Genomic DNA, 25,804 nt, shown 5'->3' with positions numbered 1-25,804 from the left:
TGTTGTTGGCTTGACAGCATGGCTGCTGCTTCTCTTCTTGAATTCTCCCCAACACACTGAAAATCTTTTCAGGTTGAGTGACATTTACATCCAAGCTTGCCATCTTCGTTTCCTGGCAGTAATTTAGCTGCTGACAGGAAACAACAAATTCAATTTCTGTAATATAATTTCCTTTTACCCAAGTATAAACCATTAATTAATAGTTTATACTTGTTGAGAAGGGCATCCAGCCATAAAAAATCCCTGCCAAAACAGACACACTAGCCTGGTGTAGTCTGCAGCCTGGCCAACTCCTATCAAACTGTCCAACCCATACCAGCATGGAAGATGGACGTTAAGTGAAGATGAGAAGGAGGAGGAGGAGGAGGTTGACATTCATTCAAATACTCACATGTACATAAAATATTACTGGATAAATTGCTTATTGTAGGGTGAATTGTGTTAGATGTATAGGAAGGAAAAAACACCATTGTTAACAGAATCCAAAGGAATTGAATAATAATAATTATTTAAACAAGATAATTGCAAGAAGCAAACAGAGATGTCTTTGTATTGTGACTTTTGTGAATCTCAATAATTATACATTCAACAGGTGCAAGGTATAGATGTGTGGTTAAGCAATTATCTCAGTTCACTTCCTAAACATGTGAGCTCCTGATTCAGTCTTGCTGCATGTTACCTTGGGCAAGTGTCTTCTAATTTATCCCTGAACCAACCAAAGCCTTATGAATATGTTTGGTTGATGGAAACTCAGCTGACAAAATGTGTGTGTGTGTGTGTTGTCATCATCAACATCATCATCACCATCACCATTTAATGGTCAATTCCATTCTGGCATGGGTTGGACTGTTTGATAGAATCAAATAAACCAGCAGACTGTGTTGATTTCCAACGTCTGTTTTGGCATTGTTTCTATGGCTGAATGCCCTTCTTAACTCTAATCATATTATAGAATGCACTCCATGCTTTTTACATAGTATTGGCACCAAGTGAGGTCACACACAAATGAAGGAGAGGGTTTACGATTGAGAAAGTTGGCTTTATGCCAAGTGTGTGTGTGTGTGTGTGTTGTGAAACCTTATCTTGACATTCCATGAGGATCGTAAATGAGCATCACCCTCATACAAGCAGTGTTGTTCATTTCCAGTTTTCAGTGAAGAAGTCAGACTTTAGGGAAATACTTTGTTTGGAAACAAGATGAGGGTTCAAGTTAGGAAGGGCATCATACCAGAAAGAATCTGTCTCTGTGTATTCTATTTATTCTGAAAGTATGTAAAAGTGGATATTAAAACAATGGTGGTGGTGATAGTGGTGGTGGGGGTGATGGTAGTGGTGGTAGTGGTGGTGGTGATGATGGTGGTAGTGGAAGTACATTTGATTATAAGTCTGCTCTATCAGGACCAATTCATGACTGACGGACAACAGCAACAACAACATGAACTAGTAATTAAGCAATTAAGCATGAGAGACTCAACTGTTGATGCCATAGGCCACAAAATGTCGAAGCATTACTGCTGACATTGTATTTTATTCATGTTTACTCCTGGATCAATGTACCAATCTAGAGCGGAACGCCTTGCTGTGTTCCTCTCATCAAACATGTTCTGCTACTTCAATATTTGCATAGTTAAGTGTTGGAGCAGCTCAACGTAGATCTGTTAAGAGAATTCTTTTGGAATAAATAAAATAAAAATATTTCTGCTGAATGTTCACATAAAAATGAGATATTACACATTTAATGCAATAATGAATGTCCGCGAATTTATAACTACGCTTATTCTCTGCTTTAATACCATCGTTTTATTTTAAGGCTAGTACTGCAAAATCTGGTTATATTTTCCAGCAGATGTAATAAACATTTACCTGGCAAAGTTGTTTAAGAAGGTTTTGGCTATTCCTGATATTTAATACAATGTTGTTGTTGTTGTTACTGCTTCTATTATTGCTGGTCACATGTAAAACAGTAATATAACACGATAATGTCCTTTGTCTTCGTATGTAACACCATATATCATCATCATCATCATTATTTCAACGTCTATGATTTCAGCACGAATTTACTGAGCCAGATGTTCTCTAGCTGGATACCCTTTCTGTCACCAATCTCCACCCGTTTCCAAGCAAGCTGATATTTCCCAATTGGCTTGACACATCATTTTCACTGGAAAATGAAAACAAACTCCACTTGTACGATGGTGAGGCTTAATATCATGCATGATTGGTGCATGATATTAAGACAAGGAAATGCAGGTATCCCCTCCCCACGACTCACGTACACTTGTATATATATATATATATATATATCACGTGATCACGTAACCGACCAGGCTATCAGATGGTGCTACACATCGCTGGTCACAATGCGCTTCGCATTGTTTTAGCCCTCAAATGATGCCACCCCGCTGGCTAAGTGAGCAGGCCAATATATATATATATATATATATATATATATGTATGGCTGTGTGGTAAGAAGCTTGTTTCCTAACCACATAGTTCTGGGTTCAGTTCCACTGTCTGGCACCTTCGGTAAGTGTCTTCTACTATAGCCTTTGGCCAACTAAACCTTTATTAGTAGGGTTGGTAGACGAAAACTGAAAGAAAACTGTCATATATATATATATATATATATATATATATATATATATATACGTATACGTTTATGTGTCCATGTTTGACAACCAATGTTGGTGTATTTGTGTCCCCATAACTTAGCAGTTAAAGAGACCAATTGAATAAGTACTCGGCTTACAAAGAATAAATCTTGGAGTTGATTCGTTCGACTAAGAGCGGTACTCCAGCATGACCATAATCAAATGGCTGAAACCAGTAAAAGAATAAAAGATTTGATTTGCTTTCATCTTGTCTCTGAACAACCAGCACTTTGAGCTTGTTCAAAGTGAAATTTGCCTGTGCGGGACAAAATCCCTTTTCTCCACCCAGAAAGCATAACCAGTGTGGGTGCACAGTGTGCCACTTGTCAAATGCAGACCAGGTCCCAGATTAAGTTGTGATGTTATGACTTGATCTACCAATGGGCTGTGGGTTGGTGGCTCAACACACACACAGAACACATCTATGCATATACAAAGAATATAAAAATATAATTATATAAAAAGGAATATAGATAATAAGAAAATATGAATATGAAAATAGATATATATATGTATACATATAAAGAAAACTTAACATTTAAAAATATGAATAAAACGAAAGTATATAAACAATATATGCATAAGTTCACATTGTTAGATGGCCATTGACAAGATATGAGTTTAGAAAATGCTCATACATGTACTCACATTTGCAGAGTCAAAATGCTTATAAGGAAATAATGAGTAACAGCAAACAGAGCTTGTATATAATGTACGTGATTTTAAAGTAGTAGAAATGACAGTCAGCAGGTGATTTTTTCATTGCTTAAAATTGCTCATGATTTAAAGTAACCTATCATATTATATGATAGGTTACTAAACTCAATGCTGATGACTAATTGATAGCTAATTAAGATGTGACATTCTGCAGCTGACCCAAGGTTAACGACATTATCAGTAGGTGAGAAACCATGGGTTCTCTTAAAAAGCTAAAAATAGTCTGCATGTCTCTGGTTGGTCAAAAGTTCATATTCACTACAATAAGATATGTAACAATGAGGTAAAATAACATTGGTGACAAAAGATTAAAAGTAAAGTGTCTTCACTTAAGCTTGCAATACAACATAAAACATTAGTTTTTATTTTTTCTCTGTTATGCCTTTAAGCCAATGTGAATACCTCTACTAGGTCACTAGCACTGGTAGAAACAATAGTTAAGTCTCATTCAATTCACAAAGAAACATCTCAGTAAAAGATTTATTGGATTATATTGCCCTCATGAAAAAAAAAACTAATAATTGCAGAGGTTATAAATATCTGCAAAGATCTGGTGCATTTCAAATGAAAATTTCGGCAATATTTGTTCTGTATCAAATTAATAGCTCAGCCTTTGCATACAACATTGTCAAAAATGCTGTAAAGCAGTGATTGGTTTATTAGAACTATGTAACAAAATACAGTATAAAAAAAAAATAGCTATATACTTCTGCATTGAGTGCAGAAATAAAGACTTGAGCTTTAATTCCCTGCTTTTAAGATAACCCACATATTTATCTATCATGTCATTGATTAGTGGTGTTAACTAAAGGAATGAAGCAGTGTGCATGTATGGCTTGTTTATCAAGATATATATATATATATATATATATATATATATATATATAGTATAATATAATATATATTGATACAATCTATCAAATATTTGCACTCCCTTCCCCAACAATGCTTTAATTCTTAAGTGTAGTTATTGCAATGGCAAAATATTGCTAGATTCACCAGAATAAAATCTAAGGTTTATAAACCATTCTGTCCATTCAGCACACCGCAAATGACAGCACTTACAAGTTTTCATCTTGTGATTGTTTTGTAAACGGTGCTTAGTAAAAATTCTGAGGCCGTTTCAAAAATACTGCTTTGTGTTATTTCTCTTTCATCTCCATGCAGTCTCTCTCTCTTTTTCCTCTGTCTCTCTCTTCCCCTCCCTCTTACAGTCTTTTGCCATCTTTCTGTCCTTCTTGTACTCACCCTTATATAATATATCTCTCTCTCTGTCTTGCTCCCTGGCACATATACAGATACACACATACTCATACAGGCTCCCTGATAACATTTTTTTTACATACTTTTCCAACCTTTAAAATTTTTTTTTTATAAATGCTCCTTTGATATCTTTCCATGATAACACATTGTTTTCTAATTCATAAATGTACCAGAATGATAAGTCCCTGCCAATAGATATTGATAGCAAAATAGTCCCAACTCAATAACAATATATATGTATATGTCTATATATTTGTGTGTTTGTATATCAATATATATATATATATATATATATATATATATATATTATGTAATGTCTGTGTATTGTATTGTAATTTTTGGTGTTTTTGATATTCCTCTTTGAAGTATTCTCTAATCAGGGTTATGCGTATCTTCCAGCTGGACGCCCTAAAGAAAACAGTAGACCGAACGGCAACAGATCTCGAAGCCAGCCGGTCACAGGTTGCAGAACTTAAAAAAGAAACAAATGATTCAACAAAGAGGTATATTATCGGATTTTTATTTTCATATTTCATTTAGTTTTGTTTTCTTTTACACCATTATTATTAGTATTATTATCTAAAGTGTGTTAAACTTTCATCTTTGTATTAACCTTATTCCCAGCCTTTCTGTTTTTTATATATTTTATTTTCCTGGTTTGTTATTTGTTTTTTTATTTCTTTTGGCTTAGGTATTTTTTATTCCAGCAGATAAGAGTCTCAAAGGAAGTCTTTTATTGAACCAATATGGTTATGTAGCAGCTAGATGTGTTTGGCCCAGCATTAAAAAAAAAAGCTGCGCAAATCATATGCTTTAAATGTAAATAGCTGATAAACTTTTGATTTGTAATAAATCTATTATGGAAAAGAACCCCCTCCCCACCACCACCACCGCCACCAAAAAAAAACAAAACAAAAAAAACAAAAGAAAACAAAGCGAAAGAAAATGGTGGTTAATATGTTATTCTCTTTCCTTTTTTCCTTTTAGTAAATTTTCTAAAAGACTATGAATTCTTATGAAATTGTGCTTTCATACATTTTTTATATTTTGTTTGTTTGTGTGTGTGTTGAGAATGATGTCAGCCCCCATGATAGGCTATGAAAACCCTCTTACATTAATGGCTTTGTAGAAAAGAATGAAGGTAGTGCTTGTAATATTGTGTTTAACTGCATCATGTGGACCCAGTTCTATTTGAAAACATAACAACAATAAAAATAATAATAATAATCTTTGTACAAAACGGTATAATATCAATAATTTTTTGTGGGAGATTTTTTTTATTGATTATATTAACCCTAGGACTAGATGTGGACTTTATTTTATTGACCCCAAAAAGAGGAGAGGAAAAGCTGTTTGCTGTAAGACTGATTTTTAATCTAAGCCCAAGGCCAGCAGTTTTTATATAGAGGTACGTTATTAACCCCAATATTTAACTGGTACTTTATTTTATCAACTCCAAAAAAATCCAAGACAAAGTTGATTTGGCAAGATTTGAATGGAGAACACAAAGAGCAGGAAGAAATAGCTCAAACAATGTTTTCCAAAACTCTAACATTTCTGCCAATCTGGTCATTCAATAATAACAACAACAATAATAATTTGTATGATAGACACAAGGCCTAAAATTGGTGGATAGATGTCTAGTTGTTTACATTGATTCCAGTGCACAACTGGTAGTAATTTCATCGGCCCTAAAAGGATGAATGTCAAGTCAACCAGAGCAGAATTTGAACTCAGAATGTCAAGACAAACAAAATGCCACTTACCATTTTGTACAGTGTGCTAACAATTCTGCCAGCTTGCAGCATTATTATTATTATTATTATTATTATTATTATTATTGTTATTATTATTATTATTATTATATTATTATTATTATTATTATTATTATTATTATTATTATTATTATTAATAATAATAATAATAATAATAATAATAATAATAATAATAATACAGTGCAGTGCCAGGCAGTGACTCTCGTGGCTTCTGATCTTAATTGATTGGAAGTGTTATCATGTACATTGTTTTGTCTTGCTATTAAAGATGGGCTACAGCAAATATTCTGCTCATTACCACAGATTTGCTTGTCAGTTGTTTGACCTTAACCAGTTGAGCATGTCCTTTAGTGGCTGACAATATGTTCATCTCTGATCATGAGCAGAAGAAGTGGGGAAGCATCATAGCCATTTGTTGGGAGAAATTCTTTGGGGTTTGGATAATTCACCTCTGGAAACATACTTAAACAACCTTTATTTAGGGCCCTTTTTGAGTGGAATGGGCTACTCAACCTGAAGAACAGCTGGCACCGTAGTACATCTCCAGTGTTAGAAGCTGTGCAGAGGCAGTAATAATAATAATAATAATAATAATAATAATTATAATAATCCTTTCTACTATAAGCACAAGGCCTGAAATTTAGAGGGAGGGGGATAGTCAATTATACTGACCCCAATATTTGACTGGTACTTAATTTATTGACTCTGAAAGGATAAAAGGTAAAATCGACCTTGGCAAAATTTGAACTCAGAGCATAGTGACAGATGAAATACCACTAAGCATTTTACCCAGCATGTTAACGATTTGGCCAGCTTACTGTCTTAATAATAATGACGATGATGATGATGATGATGATAACTATTTTAATTCTGAATATTTGGGAAGCAATTGTCTTAGTGATTTCTCAGAATAATTTTGTTTCACATCCATAAAACTTTCAACTTCCAACTTGCCACAAAATATTTCCATCTCAGATTTTGGAAGATATAATTTGTGCTTTTTATTCTATTCTTTTCCCAAAGCTATGGGTGAAGAGAAGATTTGCAAAAATGAATCAATTTAATTTGGAAAAAGACTTATGAAAATTAGCTTATCCATTTCTAAAATAGTCAGAACTTGTTTAATTTAGCTTAGGATCCTATTATCTCTGAAGAATGGTAGAATCAAGAGAAATTAAGAAATTCTTAACCCTTCAACTTTTATGGCTTTTTCATCCAAATAATTTCTCAAGAGTTTTGGTTTGATCCCACTGCCTTACATAATGCACTCTATCACCTTTCACCTATGTCTCAACTCTTTCTCTCAATAACTCCTGTTACTAATCCTTTCAATGTTCCTTCTTCCTTGCCATGCTTCCCATCCTTTCCTCTTCCCATTCCTCTTTTTACCATCTCCTACTCTCTCTCTCTCTCTCTCTCTCTCTCTCTCTCTTCTATTCTCCCTCATTAAGCCCATATCCTTGCAAGTTAAGGGGCAATATTTACTGGTTCAGGTGTCACAATAAGCAAAATACCCCATACAATCTGTAATGTTGCTGGTGTTAGGAAGGGCATTCTGCAAAAGAAACCAAATCAAAGTAAACACTGGAATATGATGCAGTTCTCTGAGCCATTAGATCCACAATGAAAATATAAAGCCTCTGCCAGCACAGAAGCTGGACAGTAAATAGTGAAGATGATGATAATGGATTTCTATAATGCTTCAGAAGTTACTAGACAAGCATCACTGGTGCAATTGCTGCCAAAATATGTATATTTTACTGCAGATTATATCAGGGGATTACATTTTCAAATCTGGATTACTGTATCACTTCTAGATTAGAGATATGTCTTCCATAGTATTTCTAGTTCTCTACAAGATTAACACAGAAATCAGGATTAGTAACAAATAGGGTTCTACTTAACTGTTTGGATATAGAAATCTAATCTTCCATGAAAAATTAAAATGAACCTCTTAAGGTTTCCAGTTGAATACACTTTTGTTTATTTTAAACGGCATGTACACCAGAATGCTTCATCTGATTCTAAATGTCTTATAGTACCAACACACAACTCACAAAGAAGTATACCAAGACATTCTGTTTACCACATTTCCTCTTTTTCGTGTGCTATGCTTATCTCTTCCTTCCAGTTTTTTCAACCCACTCCTGTCTTCTTTGACCTTCCAACTGTATCATTGCTATCCTGTTGTTCCCCACAGGTTTCACCAGACCCTGCACACTACCTTTGTGGTCATATGAACTCCCTACTCGTGCACCTTCAGCAATGCTCTACCATGTCATACACATTCTCATCCCCAAACCTTGAGAGTATGCCTGAGCACATCACCACATCTCTCTTGCTCTCCCTTTTTCTCCTTCACATTCTCGATCGCTCTTTCTCTCTCACATTCTTGATCTCTCTGTCTCTTCTCCTCCTGACTGGGGTAACCACGTATCTCCTCTACAGCAAGACACCTGTCTCTGTCTGTCTGTCACACTCTAACCCCTCACAAAACCAGCTCCTCTAATGCCTCTCCATTCTCAAAGGATCTTTCTCTTGCAAGTTGCTTGGTGATCTCACCAGCGCTTATGTCACGTGAAAGGCACATAGTCTACTCTGTAAAGTGGTTGGTGTTGGGAAGGGAATCAAGCCACAGAAGCCATACCAAAACAGACAGTGGAGCCAAGTCCTCTGCCAGAAATGGAGACGAATATTAAATAATAATGATAATGAAAACGATAATAAGGAACTCCTCCTCCTCCTCCTCCTCCTCCCACACCTCCTCCCCTTTAATGAAATAAAGTACTGATCAAGTTCTTTGATGGTATCAACAAAAACCTTTCCCACAGAATTGTTGGCCTTGTAGCTGAATTAGAAACACATGTTTGTAAATATTTTCACCTTACTTTTTGTATCAAAAAGGACTAAAATTATATCAGTAAGAAGTAATGCCAGGGACATGTTTCTACTCATCAGCCAGCTTAAGATGACTTATGCTACACTGAGGAGATTCAATAACATTGAAACTTCTGGGTAACTGTAGCTGTTCTGATTACAAAAACATCAGATTTAACGGAACATTTTGAGTACAATTAATCATTAATCCCTTGTATTTATTTCTCTTTTTTTTTCTGTAAGAATCATTAAATACTGCAGACACTCTTTCATTAGGAAGTAATTTTGAATTCCTCGATTTGTGTTTGTCACTCAGAACATCACCAGCAACATGATTTCTCAACATGTATGACTGAGACATTAGAGCTATTTCATTTGTTCTGCTACTTGTTTCAGTCAATGACCTGTGGCTATGCTGGGACTCCTACTCAAAGGGGTCAGTCAGGGAAATCAATCCTGTGCTTATTTGATCAGGTACTTTTTGTTTAACTGCTAAGTTAATAAACTAGCATTGGTTATCAACTGGCAAGAGAGAAACGGATACTTGTGCATATACATACAACTTCCACACACACAGATAGTCTCTTCTATATACGAATATGTGTACTTTCCTCTGTCTGTTTTCTCTCTTCATTCATTTCTGTAGAAGGGCGTAGGCTTGAAACGTCAAAGACTTTCCTTCTTCCTGCACATTGAACGAATACAACTTGCTTGTTGTTCCCTCACCTGTCTCCTTTTGTTTTTTGTACAATTTTTGAACCACACAGCCTCCATCTATCATAGGCTCAAAGTATTGTTCAGTTTGGAGCTATGCATGAAGAAACTCACCAAAGGTGCTATGCAATAGGACTGAACCCAAACACACAAATACGCAGCCAAACTTCCTAAGCAGACAATTCCTCTGTTGATGTTACAGCCTTGAAGCATTTCAACATCTGTCACTGTGTTGACTCAGAAATTTTCAATTTTTATTCAACCCATTAAGTCCCACTGTCCTGTAAATAGGACACTAAATGAGAACATTAAATAAGCTATATCACATTGTCTCAGTGTCCTATTTATAGGACATTGAGCATTTCCACTTTTACTTGAATTGAAGGGGTTTTAATAATAATTTGTTTTCACTTTAACCTGTTTTCAATCATTTGTAAAATTTTAAAAGTAATATTCAGAAATTTAAGTATCTGGGACTTAATGGGTTAAGCATGAATATTCATTACAACTTGCATACCATTAACATTTCCTTTGCATTGAAACTCATTAAACATTATTTGCTATGTTTTACTTTTTATTTATTTGCTTATATACTTGTTTGGTTTTCTTCTTCAACTAAGAGACAAATTCTTCTTCATTATATGGTTAAAAAGCTTGCTTTACATCTACATAGTATTGAATTCGATCCCACTGTGTGGTACCTGGAACAAGTGTCTTCTAATATAGCCCTGGGCCAGTCAATGGCTTGTGAAGGAATTTGGTAGAGAAAACTTTATGGAAGCTGCTGCTGCTGTGTGTGTGTATGTGCCTCTGTTTGTCCCACCCAACACTTGACCACCACCACTGCTGGATTGTTTATAGCCCCATCACATATTGTTTTGGGAAAAGAATAAGAACCAGAATCTTTTTGAAAAATTAGTCCTGGGGTCGATAGTGTTGACGAAAACCCTTCAAGTAGTGCCCCAGCATAGCCACAGTCTAATGACTGAATGAAGTAAAAAATAAAAGATAAAATTATTTACTTTTTTCCCATATATCAGCTTCCAGGAGATTGATAATGAAAGTCAATAACAATTGCAGCTTTTGTTATTTTTTTAGTTTGCTTCTCTTCTTTTCCAACTGAATAGCAAATTCTACTTCATTGAGGAATTTTTTCTTAATAGATAAATTACATATGTCTTTCCAAATATCACCATCTACCAGATTCATAAATATAATATATACCTTTATTAAATAGCTATAAATTTGCTGCAGTTTTAAGAAGTAAAAAAAAAGCAGTAAAGTTTTGAGTTTTGCCTTAACTTCAGACATAGACACAAAAACACACACACAACCATTCTCTACCGTTAGTTATTCCGAAATTGTGATTTTCAATTTTGTTTTCAAATTATTGAATTGCCTTGTCCTGCTCTGTACCATCAGCAATTAATACACATCTACAATTATATAGAAGCAATTTTATTGAACTGAATTCAAAATGGTAAAACTAAAAATTTTTCACCTCATTATTGTTGTTTTGCATTTATTTATGGGTTTTATTTTTTGCACCAACATTACACATCTGCCGTATCTGAAGTAAAAGTGCAGTGTTCAATTTTCCAGGCATATAGATGGGTAGATAGATAGATAGATGGGTAGGTAGATAGAGGGAGAGATAGATAGATAGATAGATAGATAGATAGATAGATAGATAGATAGATAGATAGATAGATAGATAGATAGATAGATAGATAGATAGATAATGAGAGGGAGAGAGAGATGAAAAGATAGACAGATAGAGAGAGAGAGAGAGATGAAAAGATAGATAGAGGGAGAGAGAGATGAAAAGATAGATAGAGGGAGAGAGAGATGAAAAGATAGATAGAGGGAGAGAGAAATAGATGGAAAGAGAGAAAGATAGATAAAGAGAGGAAGAGAGAGATAGTTGGAAAGATAGATAGGTAGATAGATAGATAGAAAGAGGGAGAGATAGATAGACAGATAGATGAATAGATAGATAGATAGATAGATAGATAGATAGATAGATAGATAGATAGATAGATAGATAGAGATAGAGTTACCCATTGGTCACAATGAGGGGAAGAGAATCTAATAGACTGAGTGAGGCATACATATTGGGAGAGGTGAGAGAAGCATACACATAGAGAGATGTACACAGGGATAGAGAAAGACAGAGTGGAGAGAGGGAGGCATATACACATACGCAGAAACTCAATGAGGGAGAGCAATACAAACAAACTGAAACTCAGAGAGAGAGAGTGAGAAACAAGCACAGTAAAGAGAGAGAAGGGGGTGAGGAAAGAGAGAGAGGAAAAACGACTAAATGAAATAAGAGAAAGGCATACATAGATATTCTGACTGAGAGACTGAGAACACACAGACAGACACATTCACTCACATACATACATATGCAATTTTCATATATCATAACAATTATTCATATAAAAGCAATATGTAAATATATAAATACAAAAACAAAAAATAAATATAGTAAAGAAAACCCGACAAACAAATCGATGGCTAAAATGAAGAGAGTAGAGTAAAATTGGTTACCCATAAAATAAACATTTTATTTTATTATAGAGATAGATAATAAATAAAATAAGATGTGGAGAAAAATCTATTTTCTCCAATCAAAGACTTGAAGTGTTGATGGTAAATATCAGAAAATAGTATAATCGTTGATTGTACATTGGCAATGATAAGTTAAAAGTAACATACTCTGTATCTACGTCTATATCTGTCTCCCTATCTATGAATACAAACACAAATATAGGATATATATAATATATATTTACGTTTTTATGGTGAATGTTTGTATGTATATATATATATATATATATATATACACACATATATAACCACATTTTTGTATATATCTATGTATTTATGTGTGTATATATCTCTAAATATAGGTATATGCACATGCACTTATATACACATATACATACATAACTGTATTTTTCTATGTGTATATACACAGATACATACATACACATACACACACACACAAATCTGATAGGAACCAGTTTTAAGTAGGATGTCATTTTGATGTGTTTCAGCAGAATAAAAAACAAAAAAAACAAAAAAACAAAAGAAAACAAGAAACAACCAAAAAATGTGTCCTTTCACCCAAAAATAGATGTTCCATTGATTGATGATTTGTTTTTAAAAACCAATTTCCAAGAAATAAGTGCAAACTGCTGCTGCTGCTACTACTACTGCTACTACAGCTAAAACTAATAAATATTTGCAACAGAGGAGCAAGGCTAGAAATTAGTGATGGGGTTAGTTGGGGAAGGGGGTGACTAGACATTAATCAATTAAACCAATATCAGTACTTGATTGATACTTTATTGTATTGACCCCCACCCCAACCCATCTCTACCCCCCCCCCACCTTTCTCCTAGAAGCATGAAAGTCAAAGCTAACCTTGGTAGCATTTGAACTCAGAACTTAAGTTGGTCAATCTCCACTTGTGTCTATCTCAGGATGGGTGCACTTTAGCGGACTACAGCAACCACTCATACTTTGATGGCAGTTACAAGGTTCCTTGAGTTGAGTTTTGATTTCAAGAGAAGTTTAAGGCACTTGAAATATGTAGTTATGACCTTGTCTTTCATTTCTTTATGCAATATATTTTGCAGCTTCCATCCTCTCTCTGTTTGACAATTCTATGCCCCTACAATTTACTCTTTTCCTCTGCTTCAATGTTAGCACCGCACACTTCGAGATACTGAATTCCATCCCTATATGCTTGCTGCACATTTGTACAGTCCCAACCAGCCACTCCATTTCAGGATTTGTTTTTGCAATGAACAGTTTTAAGTCATCCATGAAGTGAAGGTGGTTTAGTATGTGGTCCATTCTTTCTCAGCTCATAGTGCACATTGACTTTGCTTAGGACTACAGAAAGTGGGATCAAGGCTATAACAAATAACAGAGGTGAACAAGAGTCTCCTTAGAAGATACCTCTTTTGATTGTTACCTCAGCTAAGTGTTGGTTGTTACAGGAAAGATGTGTTTTCCAACTAGGCATGCTGTTCTTAATCAGTGCACACATGTTCTCAGCTATTCCATACATAATCATCATCATCCTCATCATCATCATCATCATCATCATTATTATTATTTAAGGCAGTGAGCTGGCAGAGTCGTTAGCATGCTGGGCGAAATGCCTTGCAGTATTTCACTTACTGCTACATTCTGAGTTCAAATTCTGCTGAGGTCAACTTGGCCTTTCACTCTTTTTCAGGATTGATAAATTAAGTGCCATAAAAGGCAGTGGCTCTTGTGGCTTCTCATCTTAACAGATTGGAAGTGCTATCATTGATATTGTTTTGTTTTGGCATAAAAGGTGAGCTACAACAAATATTCTGCTCAATACAATAGATTTGCTTGTTGTTTGTTTGACCTTAACCAGTTGCACATGTCCCTTAGGGGCTGACGATATGTGCATCTCTAATTATGAGCAGAAGTAGTGGGGGAGCATCATAGCCGTGTGTTAAGTGGGATTCTTTGGTCTTTGAATAATTCATCTCTGGTATCATGGGTGTTTTGTTCAACTTCCTTAAACAAATCTTATTCAGAAATCTCTTGAACAGGATGGGCTACTCGTAGAAAATTCTGAGCTCCACATGCAAGGTCATGCGCTGTTTATATTGATATAAGAGTGCCATGTCACACACATATGGTTGTGATGCATGTGCCTGGTGTAACTTTATCAGACAGATAGTCATGATGGGTATATTGGGCTTCATACATTTGTACTCCAGTGTCACTTTAATGGCATGCACTGCTCTCTCAATCAGTAATAATAATGATGATGATAATAATAATAATAATAATGATAATAATAATAATTCTTATTTTAGGAGAAGGCCAGAAAATTTGAAGGAAGGGGAAGTTGATTACATCTCAACTGGTACTTATTTTATTGACCCTGAAAAACCCAAGTAGACCTCAGTGGAATTTGAACTCAGAATTTAAAGATAGCCCAAATGCCATTAAACATTTTGTCTGGCATGCTAACAATTCAGCCAGTTTGCTGCCTTAGTAATAATGATAATGGTTTCTAATTTTGGCACAAGTACTTGATTGATACTTTATCTTATCTACCCCAGAAGGATGAAAGACAAAGTTGACCTTGCCTAGATTTGAACTCAGAATGTAAAGAACCAGAAGAAATATTCTTTTCTACTCTAGGCACAAGGCCCAAAATATTGGGGGAAGGGGCCAGTCGATTAGATCGAGCCAATATGCAACTGGTACTTAATTTATCAACCCCAAAAGGATGAAAGGTAAAATCAACCTTGGCAGAATTTGAACTCAGAACATTAAGTTAGTCAAATTATCACTAAGCATTTTGCCTGGTGTGCTATCATTTCTGCCAGCTCACCACCTTAACAAGTAGAAAGAGTGCAAGACATTTTGTCAGATGTTCTAAGAATAACAATAATAATGATTGTTAGCTGAGGGACTTGAAGAGATACAGAAAAATACAAAGATGGATCATTTATGAAAATGGGGCAAAAGATGTATCACATAAAAGTAAACTAATCAAAGATTATATTTACACAGAAAAAGAAATGTAATTAAATGCACTAATTAAAAAGAAAATATATAAAAATTAGAACATCCAACGTACTGCACATTCCTGGTCTGATTGAGTTTCCATTCTATTTCCAACTTGTATTCTTCATAGCCTTTGATTCCAAAACATTCTGTGAAATGCTCTTCTGTTAGAGTGAATAAATGAGGTGTGGGGTGTGGCAGATTAATTCTTCTGGATAATTCAGTTATAAGATCTCAGAAATTCTATCTACAAATTTCACTTTTGTGTTCTATCATATTTAACCCTTTAAAACGTAACTATATTACCATCTTAGTCAATACCCTGTCTGGAAATTTCTTGTGTATGCCGTATCAGAATTCTTTCAGAGCTTTCTTTTCTCTCACATGTGGCTGTGATTTTCATTTGGTTTAGGTATGAGTTTCATTCCTGCTCAAAATACATTGATTCTTCTTCATAGAATATAAGTTCTTCCTTGCCAGGAGCTGATTCCTCTTCAGAACTGGGCTTTAACTGATATTATTTATTACTGTTTTCCAGTTTTGCATTGGATTTTGGCTTCTTGGTAGTTAGATAATCCCCTTACCTTCATTGGCCTCCTGTCTCTGTTATCCGTGCTTATAATTGGCTGGTATGTATGGTACTGCTGTGAGAAGTACTGTTGTTGTGGATGGCAACTCATGACTTTGCCAGTTGTAGATGGGATCGTGCACATGGCATGAAACAGTTCTGAGAATTGGCTGTTTACTTTGCCTGCCAGACATACACCACTGTGCATAACTGCAATACAGCCACTGGAAACATGTGTGAAACTGGCTGCTTTCAGGACTGCTTCCATGTAGAAATGGTTGACTTTATTGGAGGCTTTCAAATGACCGAAATTATCAGGGTCCTTTCAACACCCACTTTGTACTCATTTCCTTTGCATGAGGTGGAGATTGTCATAGATGAATTTATTGGGGATCTCATATATTTGTGCTTCTCCAGCCAACTCACCTATGCAAGCACAAACTTCTTTGTTAACATCTTGGCTAAATTGGAAGCTCTGCATTTAGCCAGGTTATGAACTGAAAATTGCCTATAATATCCCCACCCACTTAGCTGACATCTTTTCTCAGCAACATTAACACACACTAGGCTCAAAGAATTATGAGTTTAGCCACCACCACCCCATGATAGAAATTTGCCAAAAGGTTGCCAAACTGATCTGGCATAAAACCATAAAATTCATAGGTAGACCATCAAAGCCAAGCAACTTGTCCCTTGCCCAACCATTCGATACTTCCTTTATCTCAAATGCCTCTTCTGTTGTGTGTTGTGGCAGGCCAACAACGTAGGCAATAAAGCCCATAATCCTCTTGCATCTATTCCTTACTCTGAACTATTTATCAAAGTGCAGCTGGAACAGTATAGGATGATGCATCCATCCTGATTCATCAAAGACTGAATAAAGATATTGTTGCCACACCATGCCTCCTCAACCCAAACCAATCAAACATCTTTCATTCCTTATTGTTTTAACACACTCTATTGCTCTGACAATGCAGCTTTCACTTTGAAGGAATGGTCAAGGGCCATTTTTATTGCTAGCATGCTGGTTGCAATGCCATTTCTAATATTCTCCACTAGTTTAATAATTAACTTCCTATGTATTTCTCGCCATTACTAGTTCTTTTCTAAACACTATTTGCATGTATTTAATTTCCCTCTTCAAGGCTAGTTATGTGGCCTTAAATTTGAGAGAGGGTCCAGCCAACAGAATCACACTCAGTTCTTTGCTGGGACCTGTTTTAACTACACCAGAAAACCGGGCAGCTGTTGTATTTGAACTCATGGAAACCATTCTGTCTGATAGTCTGGCAATTCCACTTTTAGAGTGAAACTGATAATAAATAAGTTATCAGAAACATTTTCATTTGATTACATACAATTTCTTAAATGACGGTGATTACTTGCTGAAGAACCTACAATCACCATTAAGAAAGTAAAACATTAGAGACAAACTCAATTTCGTTAGATACCCTGCTAATCAACGATGATCGTTTCCTAGAAATATAATTAACTTGTTTCGCTTTTTTTATTTCCTTTATTGGGTTCTTTCTAATGATGATGATGATGATGATGATAATAATAATAATAATAATAATAATAATAGTAAACGCCATTTATTATTATTATTTAGTTTTATTACTTTTTGTGCATTTCTATGCTAGCATTTGAGTATTAAGGTATGAATATACGAACACATACTGTTACCTGTCTCCTTTTTCAACACACATACACATATATGTGATTATGTGTGTGTGTGTGTGTGTATGTATATATGTCTGTGTATGTACATATAAATGTAGGGATAGATGGATGCACACACACACACATATGCACACTTATACACACATATAAATGCAAATATGTATATGTGTGTTTGTATATGTATACACACATACACATGCAAATGCACATATATCCACATGTACTTTATACACAAGTAGTGACAGAGTTAGTTCACTTGTGGTGATTGTTCCATTATCACATCAAGGAAACTGCCTGGAGGGATTTTTAGATGTTAAAAAGTAGAAAGTAAAACTCGAAATATGTACATATCTGACCATTTATATAATTTTCTTACTAAATATACCACACACACTTCTATGTAGAAGTAAATAAAGATTTGTTTAAAATGTTCATGTTACTAAATGAAGGAGATATAGTAATTTCTCTGTTCATATTTATCTGCCATTCTAAGAAATTCCCATCATAGAGAGACATACTTTTGCACACACACACATACACATGCACATCTGTATTTGTTTGAGTATATAAAAGTACATATCCATGCTAGCATGGAAAGCAGGCGTTAAACGATAATGATGATGATTTAAGATGTTTGATATATAAAATACAGATTTATATATATATATATAATATATATATATATATATATAGATAGATAGATAGATAGATAGATAGATATAGACATATATACATGTGTATGTGTGTGTATGTATGTAACATATATATCATCATCATCATCGTTTACCGTCCGCTTTCCATGCTAGCATGGGTTATTTATATATATATATATATATATATATATATATATATATATATATATATATATATATATATATGTATGTATAATATATATAATGTCTATATTAAATATGAACTTATATAATATGTACATAAAAGATATATACTATATGATATGTAAAGCTATGAAGATGGGTAAATACCTCAGCCCATCAGGAATCACTGCTGAGGTGCTGAAGATATCCAGTGGTGGTGTATATGGTCTCATCACCCATCTAGTTAATCAGGTTGTACACGAGAGAGTCATGCCTAAAGACTGGTATAGCAGCACAAAAGTAAAAGTGATGCCTTAGACAGAAATAATTACAGAGGCATCAAATTGCTGGATCAAGTGATGAAAGTTATGGAGAGGGCCATTGCCCAACTAATTAGGGAAAGAGTTAATCTAGATGAGATGCAGTTTGGTTTTGTGTCATGGAGAAGCATTACTGATGTTATATTGCTGGTAAGGCAGTTGCAGAAGAAGTACTAAGCCAAAAATGGCCTTTGTACTTGGCCTTTGTTGACATGGAGAAAGCCTTTGACAGGGTCTCCTGGTTCCTTATCTGATGATCACTGAGAAAATTTAAGATGAGTGGCTGGTGAGAGCTGTACAAGCCATGTACAGGGATGTTGTTTGCAAGGTGACGGTTGGCAAGAAATTTAGCAATGAATTCAGTGTTGAAGTAGGCATTCAGCAGGCATCAGTCGTTAGCCCCCAATTGTTTATTATAGTCCTCCAGGCAATAACAGAAGATTTTCAGTGATGCTGCTTTTGGGAACTTCTCTATGCTGATGATATTGTTCAGCTGAATCACTACCAGAACTAGAGAAGAAATTTCAGGTGTGGAAGCAAAGAACCTTGGAGATAATTTAGCAAAGATCAAAGCCCAAGTAATTAGGAAACTGACAAATCACAAATCTCTTCAGGGAGATGGCCTTGCTCAATATGTAGAAAAGGCAAAGATAGAAACACCATAAGGTGTATCTTGTATTGGGCACAAGAGGTGTAGCAATATCATAGAAAGGTTAGCAGAGAAAACAGCCTTTGAATGTGGCAGATGTAAAGGTACAATAAACATTAGAAATGTACAGAAAGCAGACTTTGTCAAATGCCAGGTGGGGAATACTTAGAAGCAGTTGATAGCTTTTGTTATCTGGGTGACCAAATCAGGAGTGCAGGTGGATGGTTTGAGAGGATAGCTGCTAGAATAACAATAGGCTGGGCAAAGTTCAGAGAGCTCCTACCGCTGTTGGTAAGAAATGGTCTCTCTCTCTCTCTTTCTCTCTCTTTCTCTTCACTCTCTCTCTCTGAATGAAAGACAAACTTTATGATGCCCATGTGTGAACAGCCATGCTCCATGGCAGTGAAACAAAGGGCTGTGACTGCAGAGGACATGCATAAGCTTGAACGAAATGAAGCTAGTATGCTTTGCTGGATGTGCAATGTCAGACTGCATGTAGTACATATGTGCATATTATTAGAAGAGAATTACATTGTTCTTCTTGAAAGTACTATAATCCATCTGGAAGTTAATCTTATTCACAGAATAGATTTTAATTTCATTTCATTTTTAATATAACATGCAGACAATTACTGCAAAGGAGAGATATTCACTTTATTGAAAAAAACCTCAGTGTATTACTGGTGCTAATATATTGCTGAAATTAAAAAATCAAACTAGAACAAGTTTTCTAAGACGTTATATTTCTGATGTGAAAATATAAAGAAAAGCAACTGAAAAATATTGGACATAATTGGCAGAAAAGACCCTCATGTCCAAGATGTTTTTCTCTATAAAATCATTGAGTGATTGATTTACAAAATACATCATGCAGAACTACAAATGCCATATGTTTAGATCTAGGAAAACATATCAAACCAATTCTGTCATGCCTGATTTTATACTTTGTAGTTTGGTGAGAAATGAAAATTCTTGGCATGAGAAGAAAACAAGAATGGTCGTAATGGCAATATCAGAGACTAGTGTGGCAGAGGTTGTTGGTGTTTAGCCTCAGATCTCAAATCTGATGCAGAAAACCCATTATCAAAGATAACCGTCTGACCATGAACAGCCTGTTCTTTTGTTACACATAGTGTATCTAGGACTACATTATTCAATGTGTCATTCCCTTGATTAGCTTTGATGGAGATTTCATTACTTTTTGTAGAATCTCAAGTGAGTTTATAGATATGTGTGTGAAAGAAAGAGAGAGAGAGAGAGAGAGAGAGAGAGAGAGAGAGAGAGAGAGGGAGAGAGAGAGTATATATATGTGATTCAGAACTTTTATGGTTAGATGCCTAACTTGTCACCAAATGGTCACCTTTTCCCAAGCAAAGATCTATTTCCCCCATGGCCAAACATGTTTTTGCAGGATTTTAGGAATCAACGACTCTCATTGTGGATATCATGCAATGTCAATATAAGACACACTCACTCACTCTCTTTCTCTCTCTCTCTCTCTCTCTCTCTCTCTCTCTCTCTCTCTCACACACACACACATGTATACATTCACACACATGCACATGCACACACACCCATGTATACATACACACACATGGTTACATACACGCGCAAATGCATACACACATGCACACACACACACACACACACATATATATATAGGTGTGGCTGTGTGGTAAAATGTTTACTTCCCAACTGCTTGGTTCTGGGTTCCACTATATAGACTTGGTGGACCAATCAAAGCCTTGTGAGTGGATTTGACAGGCAGAAACTGAAAGAAGCTTTTCACGCATGCATGCACGTGTATTAGTGTATCTTTGTATCTGTGTTTGACCCCACCCCTCCTACTTAACAACCAGGGAAAAGAGACTCATAGAAAAGGACCAGATTTAAAAAATAAATGCACTGAGATCTTTTTATCAAGGTTACCCCAGCACAGCCACAACCACGATAGGACCACGATGTACTGAGCATGCAATAGGTGAACCATGCTGTGGCAAGGGATTACTGTACATGTCTATGAAGATGCATTCTCAAGACAAATGTGACATTAGGAATAATATATTTCTAAATCTCTCAAAGAGATTTATGCAGTAGCATCACGATAAAGTGATAGCATGTTGTCAACTTAATGTGACAGTCCCATAAAAGGGAAGAATGCTACTGTTATTTAACCCTAGGAAACACATTTCTTGTGTCCTTATGTTTTCAAAGTGGAGACAAGCACCTCCACCCAGCAAAGCCAGAGACTAGTTTCAGAATCATTGCTCATCATCAGTCAGGTGTGTCCTAGGGCAAAATAACAGAAGCATTCTTCCCTTTTATAGGACTGTCACATTAAGTTAACAACATGCTATCACTTTAAATGTGACATTACTACAGCATTCTTACATTGAGCAAGATACACAGATTGCAATTTAGAACTAATAGTGATTCCATCTCTTGAAATGAAATCTTACCCAGCTCACCATTTGATATATAAAAGCGGTTATTTAATAATTAACTCTCAAACCTATTCTCTTTTAGTGTACAATATTGCATGCAATTTCAACAGTAGTTATGTTATGCCAAGTTTAAGCTGGCTTCAATAAATACAGAAGGGTTTCTGATTTATAAACTTCCTACAACACCGATTCCTATAATGATTAACAAATAGTGCAAAGTTAGTTGCATTACAGCAACTCTACTCCTAAAGACTACCATTGTGCACTGGATGCCTCACCGTTCTTGCCTGAAATGGAACATTTTCTCTAAGAGATCTTAATATATAGAATTTGATGTATGTATACTTGACTTATTTTACTCATGTCAAACACTTTAAGATATCATTCCTTTTCTACGTAGAGAAATTTCAAATATTGCTTGTTTCAAGTTCTTTGCTCTTGTTAACACTCTCTATAATAATATTTGAGATGCATCTTTGAAATATTTGTCAATATTACTCACACTCACAGACACACACACACACATGCATGCGTCTGTGGATATAGATATCTGTATGTATATGCACGAAAATATATATACATACATACACAAATATATATATATATATATATACATACATATATATATACATACATATATGTATATGCACATACACATACACACTAATGAAGAAAAAGATAGAGGCACACAGTTAAACATTTTTTTTTCCTAGCTGCCATAACTAATTTATATTTCTGAGCAAAACACTTTCTTTCAGTCAATGAAAAGTATTTGCTTCACAAAATTTGCTGAAAGTTATTCATTTCTTGACTTTTTTTCTGTTTTTTGCTGAACTCTTTGGAAAATTTTACTTCAAAATTTTGCTGACTCATTTAATATCAGTTAACTCTTTCCATTTATGTATTGTTTGCTTTATGAGTGAATAAAGGAAAACTATGCATATATACGCAGTTGTATATATACATACATACAACACACACACAAAGACATGTACACCCACACATGCATGCACACAAACACACACACACACCTACACACACACTTATATACATATAGAGTATACCACATTTGGCTGTGTGATAAAAAGCTTGCTTCCCAACCACAAGCTCTGGGTTCACCCCTACTGCATCATACCTTGGGCAAGTATTTTCTACTATAGCCTTGATCCAAACAAAGCATTGTGAGTGGATTTGATTGATAGAAACTGAAAGAAGCCCATTGTCTATCTATATATTCATATGTATATATGTATATGCGTATATATTTATATTAAATCTCTGAGTGGGATATAAACAGTAGCAGTACGGAATTGTAACATATAACTGCCAACCAAGTGTGGTGCCCAATACAGGACAGTGCTACTGACGTATATAGCCCAGGAAGACATTTTCTCCAGCTGGCTAATGACACACATTCTGTATCCAATTATATATGTGTGTGTCTTTGTGTCTGTGTTCCCCATCATCACTTGACAACTGGTGTCGGTTTGTTTGTGTCCCTGTAACTTAGTGGTTCAACAAAGAGTGGATAGAATACATACTAGGATTAAAAATAAGATCTGGGAGTGAACTGTTCAACAGAAACACTTCAAGGTGGTGTTCCAGCATGGCTGCAATTAAATGAGTGAAGGAAGTAAAAGGGTAAAATACGATGTATACACACACACACACACACACTTACACACACATATATACATATACATGCATGCTTTAATTAACATTCTACTGCATATATAATACAAAATCACATTAATATACAAATCCAAAACTGAACAAAATACAAACATAAGCGAAGAAAGAAAAAGAAGAGAAAAGGAAGGAGAAAAAGAAAAAGAAAGAAAAAAATAACATGAGTTCAACAGCAAGTGCCTCAGCTGGTCGCAAACCACAAGGTTGTATGGATCCGATCCTTGTTTGTCGTGTTCTTTACATAAAGTTACATAGAATTAGAAGCATCAATTGAAGGGACTCAACATTTAAGTTGAGAATCACTGTTTAGTTTTGTAAAAAACTATTTTGACAGTGACTTCAAATTTGTAGGGCAATAGGCACAGTCACACACATACACACACACTCACACATTTCTGTGCGTGTATACATGTAGGTGTATGCATATGTATCAACCTAATCACACATATACATACTTAAATATATTCACATATGCCTATATATATATAACTTAGATATGTTCAATCACAGATTGAACATATCTAACTTAAAAGCACCACCTGATAGGATTATCTAAATCCTTTTTAAATCAAGTTTTGTGGTATCATGATCCATTTGAGTAAGGAGTTCTTGTTGAATGAGTTGTATCCAGGTACAGGTGACTTATCTGGTATTGCTTGAAGAAATTTGTCCAGGTTCCATTTAAAGGTGATGGAATCCTTTTCCTCTTTGATCTGTTTTGGGACAATATTAAATAGGGCAGGGCCTGTTCAGGAAAAGAAATTGTGTTGCAGTGTATTTAGGTGTTATGATCCTGAATTGGGTAGGGGTCATTTGGGAAATGCTGGTGGTATATTCTCCACATTGTGCAAATGATATATTGTTCGTGGCAGTGCTGGAGAGAGTAGACTTTCAATGCTTTAAGGCGGTCCCAGTAATAAAGATCAGTCATGCCTTTAATTCGTTTGGGGAATACCCTCTGGGGTGATACAATTTTTGAGATGTTTTTTTTTGCATGGGAGACCACAGGGGGCAGCAGTATTCGAGGTGTGGCCATACAAAGGAGGAGAAAACTGGAATGAAGACACCTTGTTCTCTGGGCCAAAATGTTCTTAGGATCCAGGAGCCCATCCTATGAGCTATATCAATCTTATTGCTGATGTGGGCATTCTGACATTGTTATCAACAATTACTCCTAGTTCTCTGATATTATTAGATGCCATGAAAGGTTTCACTAAAGGAAGAGAGTGTGGTTGTTTTAGCATAGTCCTTCTTCCAAAATGTATCAGCTGAAATTTTCCCTCGTTTAGTTGCATTTTGTTTTTGTCTGTCCATTGACTCATAGCATATAGATCAGACTGGAGTTGAGTTCGGTCTTCTTCTTCATTGATGATTTGCAGGAGCTTAGTGTCATCAGCAAATATTTTCACTTTGCAGTGTTTTACAATGCTGGAAAGGTTGATTATTATAAAGAGGAGCAGGCCCAAGACAGTCCCCTGAGGGACACCACTGGTGACTTTTGCTGGGCTTGAGTGGACTCCATCGACCACAATATATTATGTTCCATTCACCATGAAATACTCAATCCAGTGTAGAAGTTTTCCACAGATTCCAACATGTGCCAAATTTGAGAGTAAGATATTATGGTCAACTCTGTCGAACACTTTACTGAAGTCAAGATATATGACATCAGAGTTTGAACCTGTTCCCAAAGCTTTAAGTGTATCATCGATGTGGTGTAAGCACTGTGATAGACAGTATCTGCTAAAGCGAAAGCCATGCTGATTTGCATTTAGGATGTTTGTGGATCTTCAGGAAGCCAACTATCCTTGATCTTACCACTCTTTCAAACACTTTAATGATGTGGGAGGTGAGTGAGATTGGGTGATAGTTGACTGTGAGGGATCTGTTTCCCTGCTTGAAAACCGGGATGACAGACTGGGATAGGAGGTGTTTTGGTGTATAACCTGAGTCTAAAGAATCTCTCCAGACATTGGTCAGAGGGACTGCAAGTAGGTGTCTATATATGTATGTGTATATGTATGTATATATATATATCTATATATATAATATATATATATATATA

At 35.3% G+C, this 25,804-nt stretch overlaps 1 protein-coding gene across 1 annotated transcript in view; it reads left to right on the top strand.

Annotated features, from left to right (window-relative positions):
• Positions 1 to 25,804, top strand: part of LOC115222188 (coiled-coil domain-containing protein 39-like) — a 1,476,917-nt gene that overhangs the window by 427,468 nt on the left and 1,023,645 nt on the right. The window contains exon 8 of the mRNA XM_029792337.2: positions 5,031 to 5,134. Coding sequence (XP_029648197.1) covers positions 5,031 to 5,134 — 104 coding nt within the window. The remainder of the gene's footprint in view (positions 1 to 5,030; positions 5,135 to 25,804) is intronic.

Source organism: Octopus sinensis, linkage group LG19 (assembly GCF_006345805.1).
Source record: "Octopus sinensis linkage group LG19, ASM634580v1, whole genome shotgun sequence".
NCBI classification, from domain to species: domain Eukaryota; kingdom Metazoa; phylum Mollusca; class Cephalopoda; order Octopoda; family Octopodidae; genus Octopus; species Octopus sinensis.
Note: the sequence above shows the minus strand (reverse complement) of the source record. Positions and strands in the feature narration are given on the sequence as shown.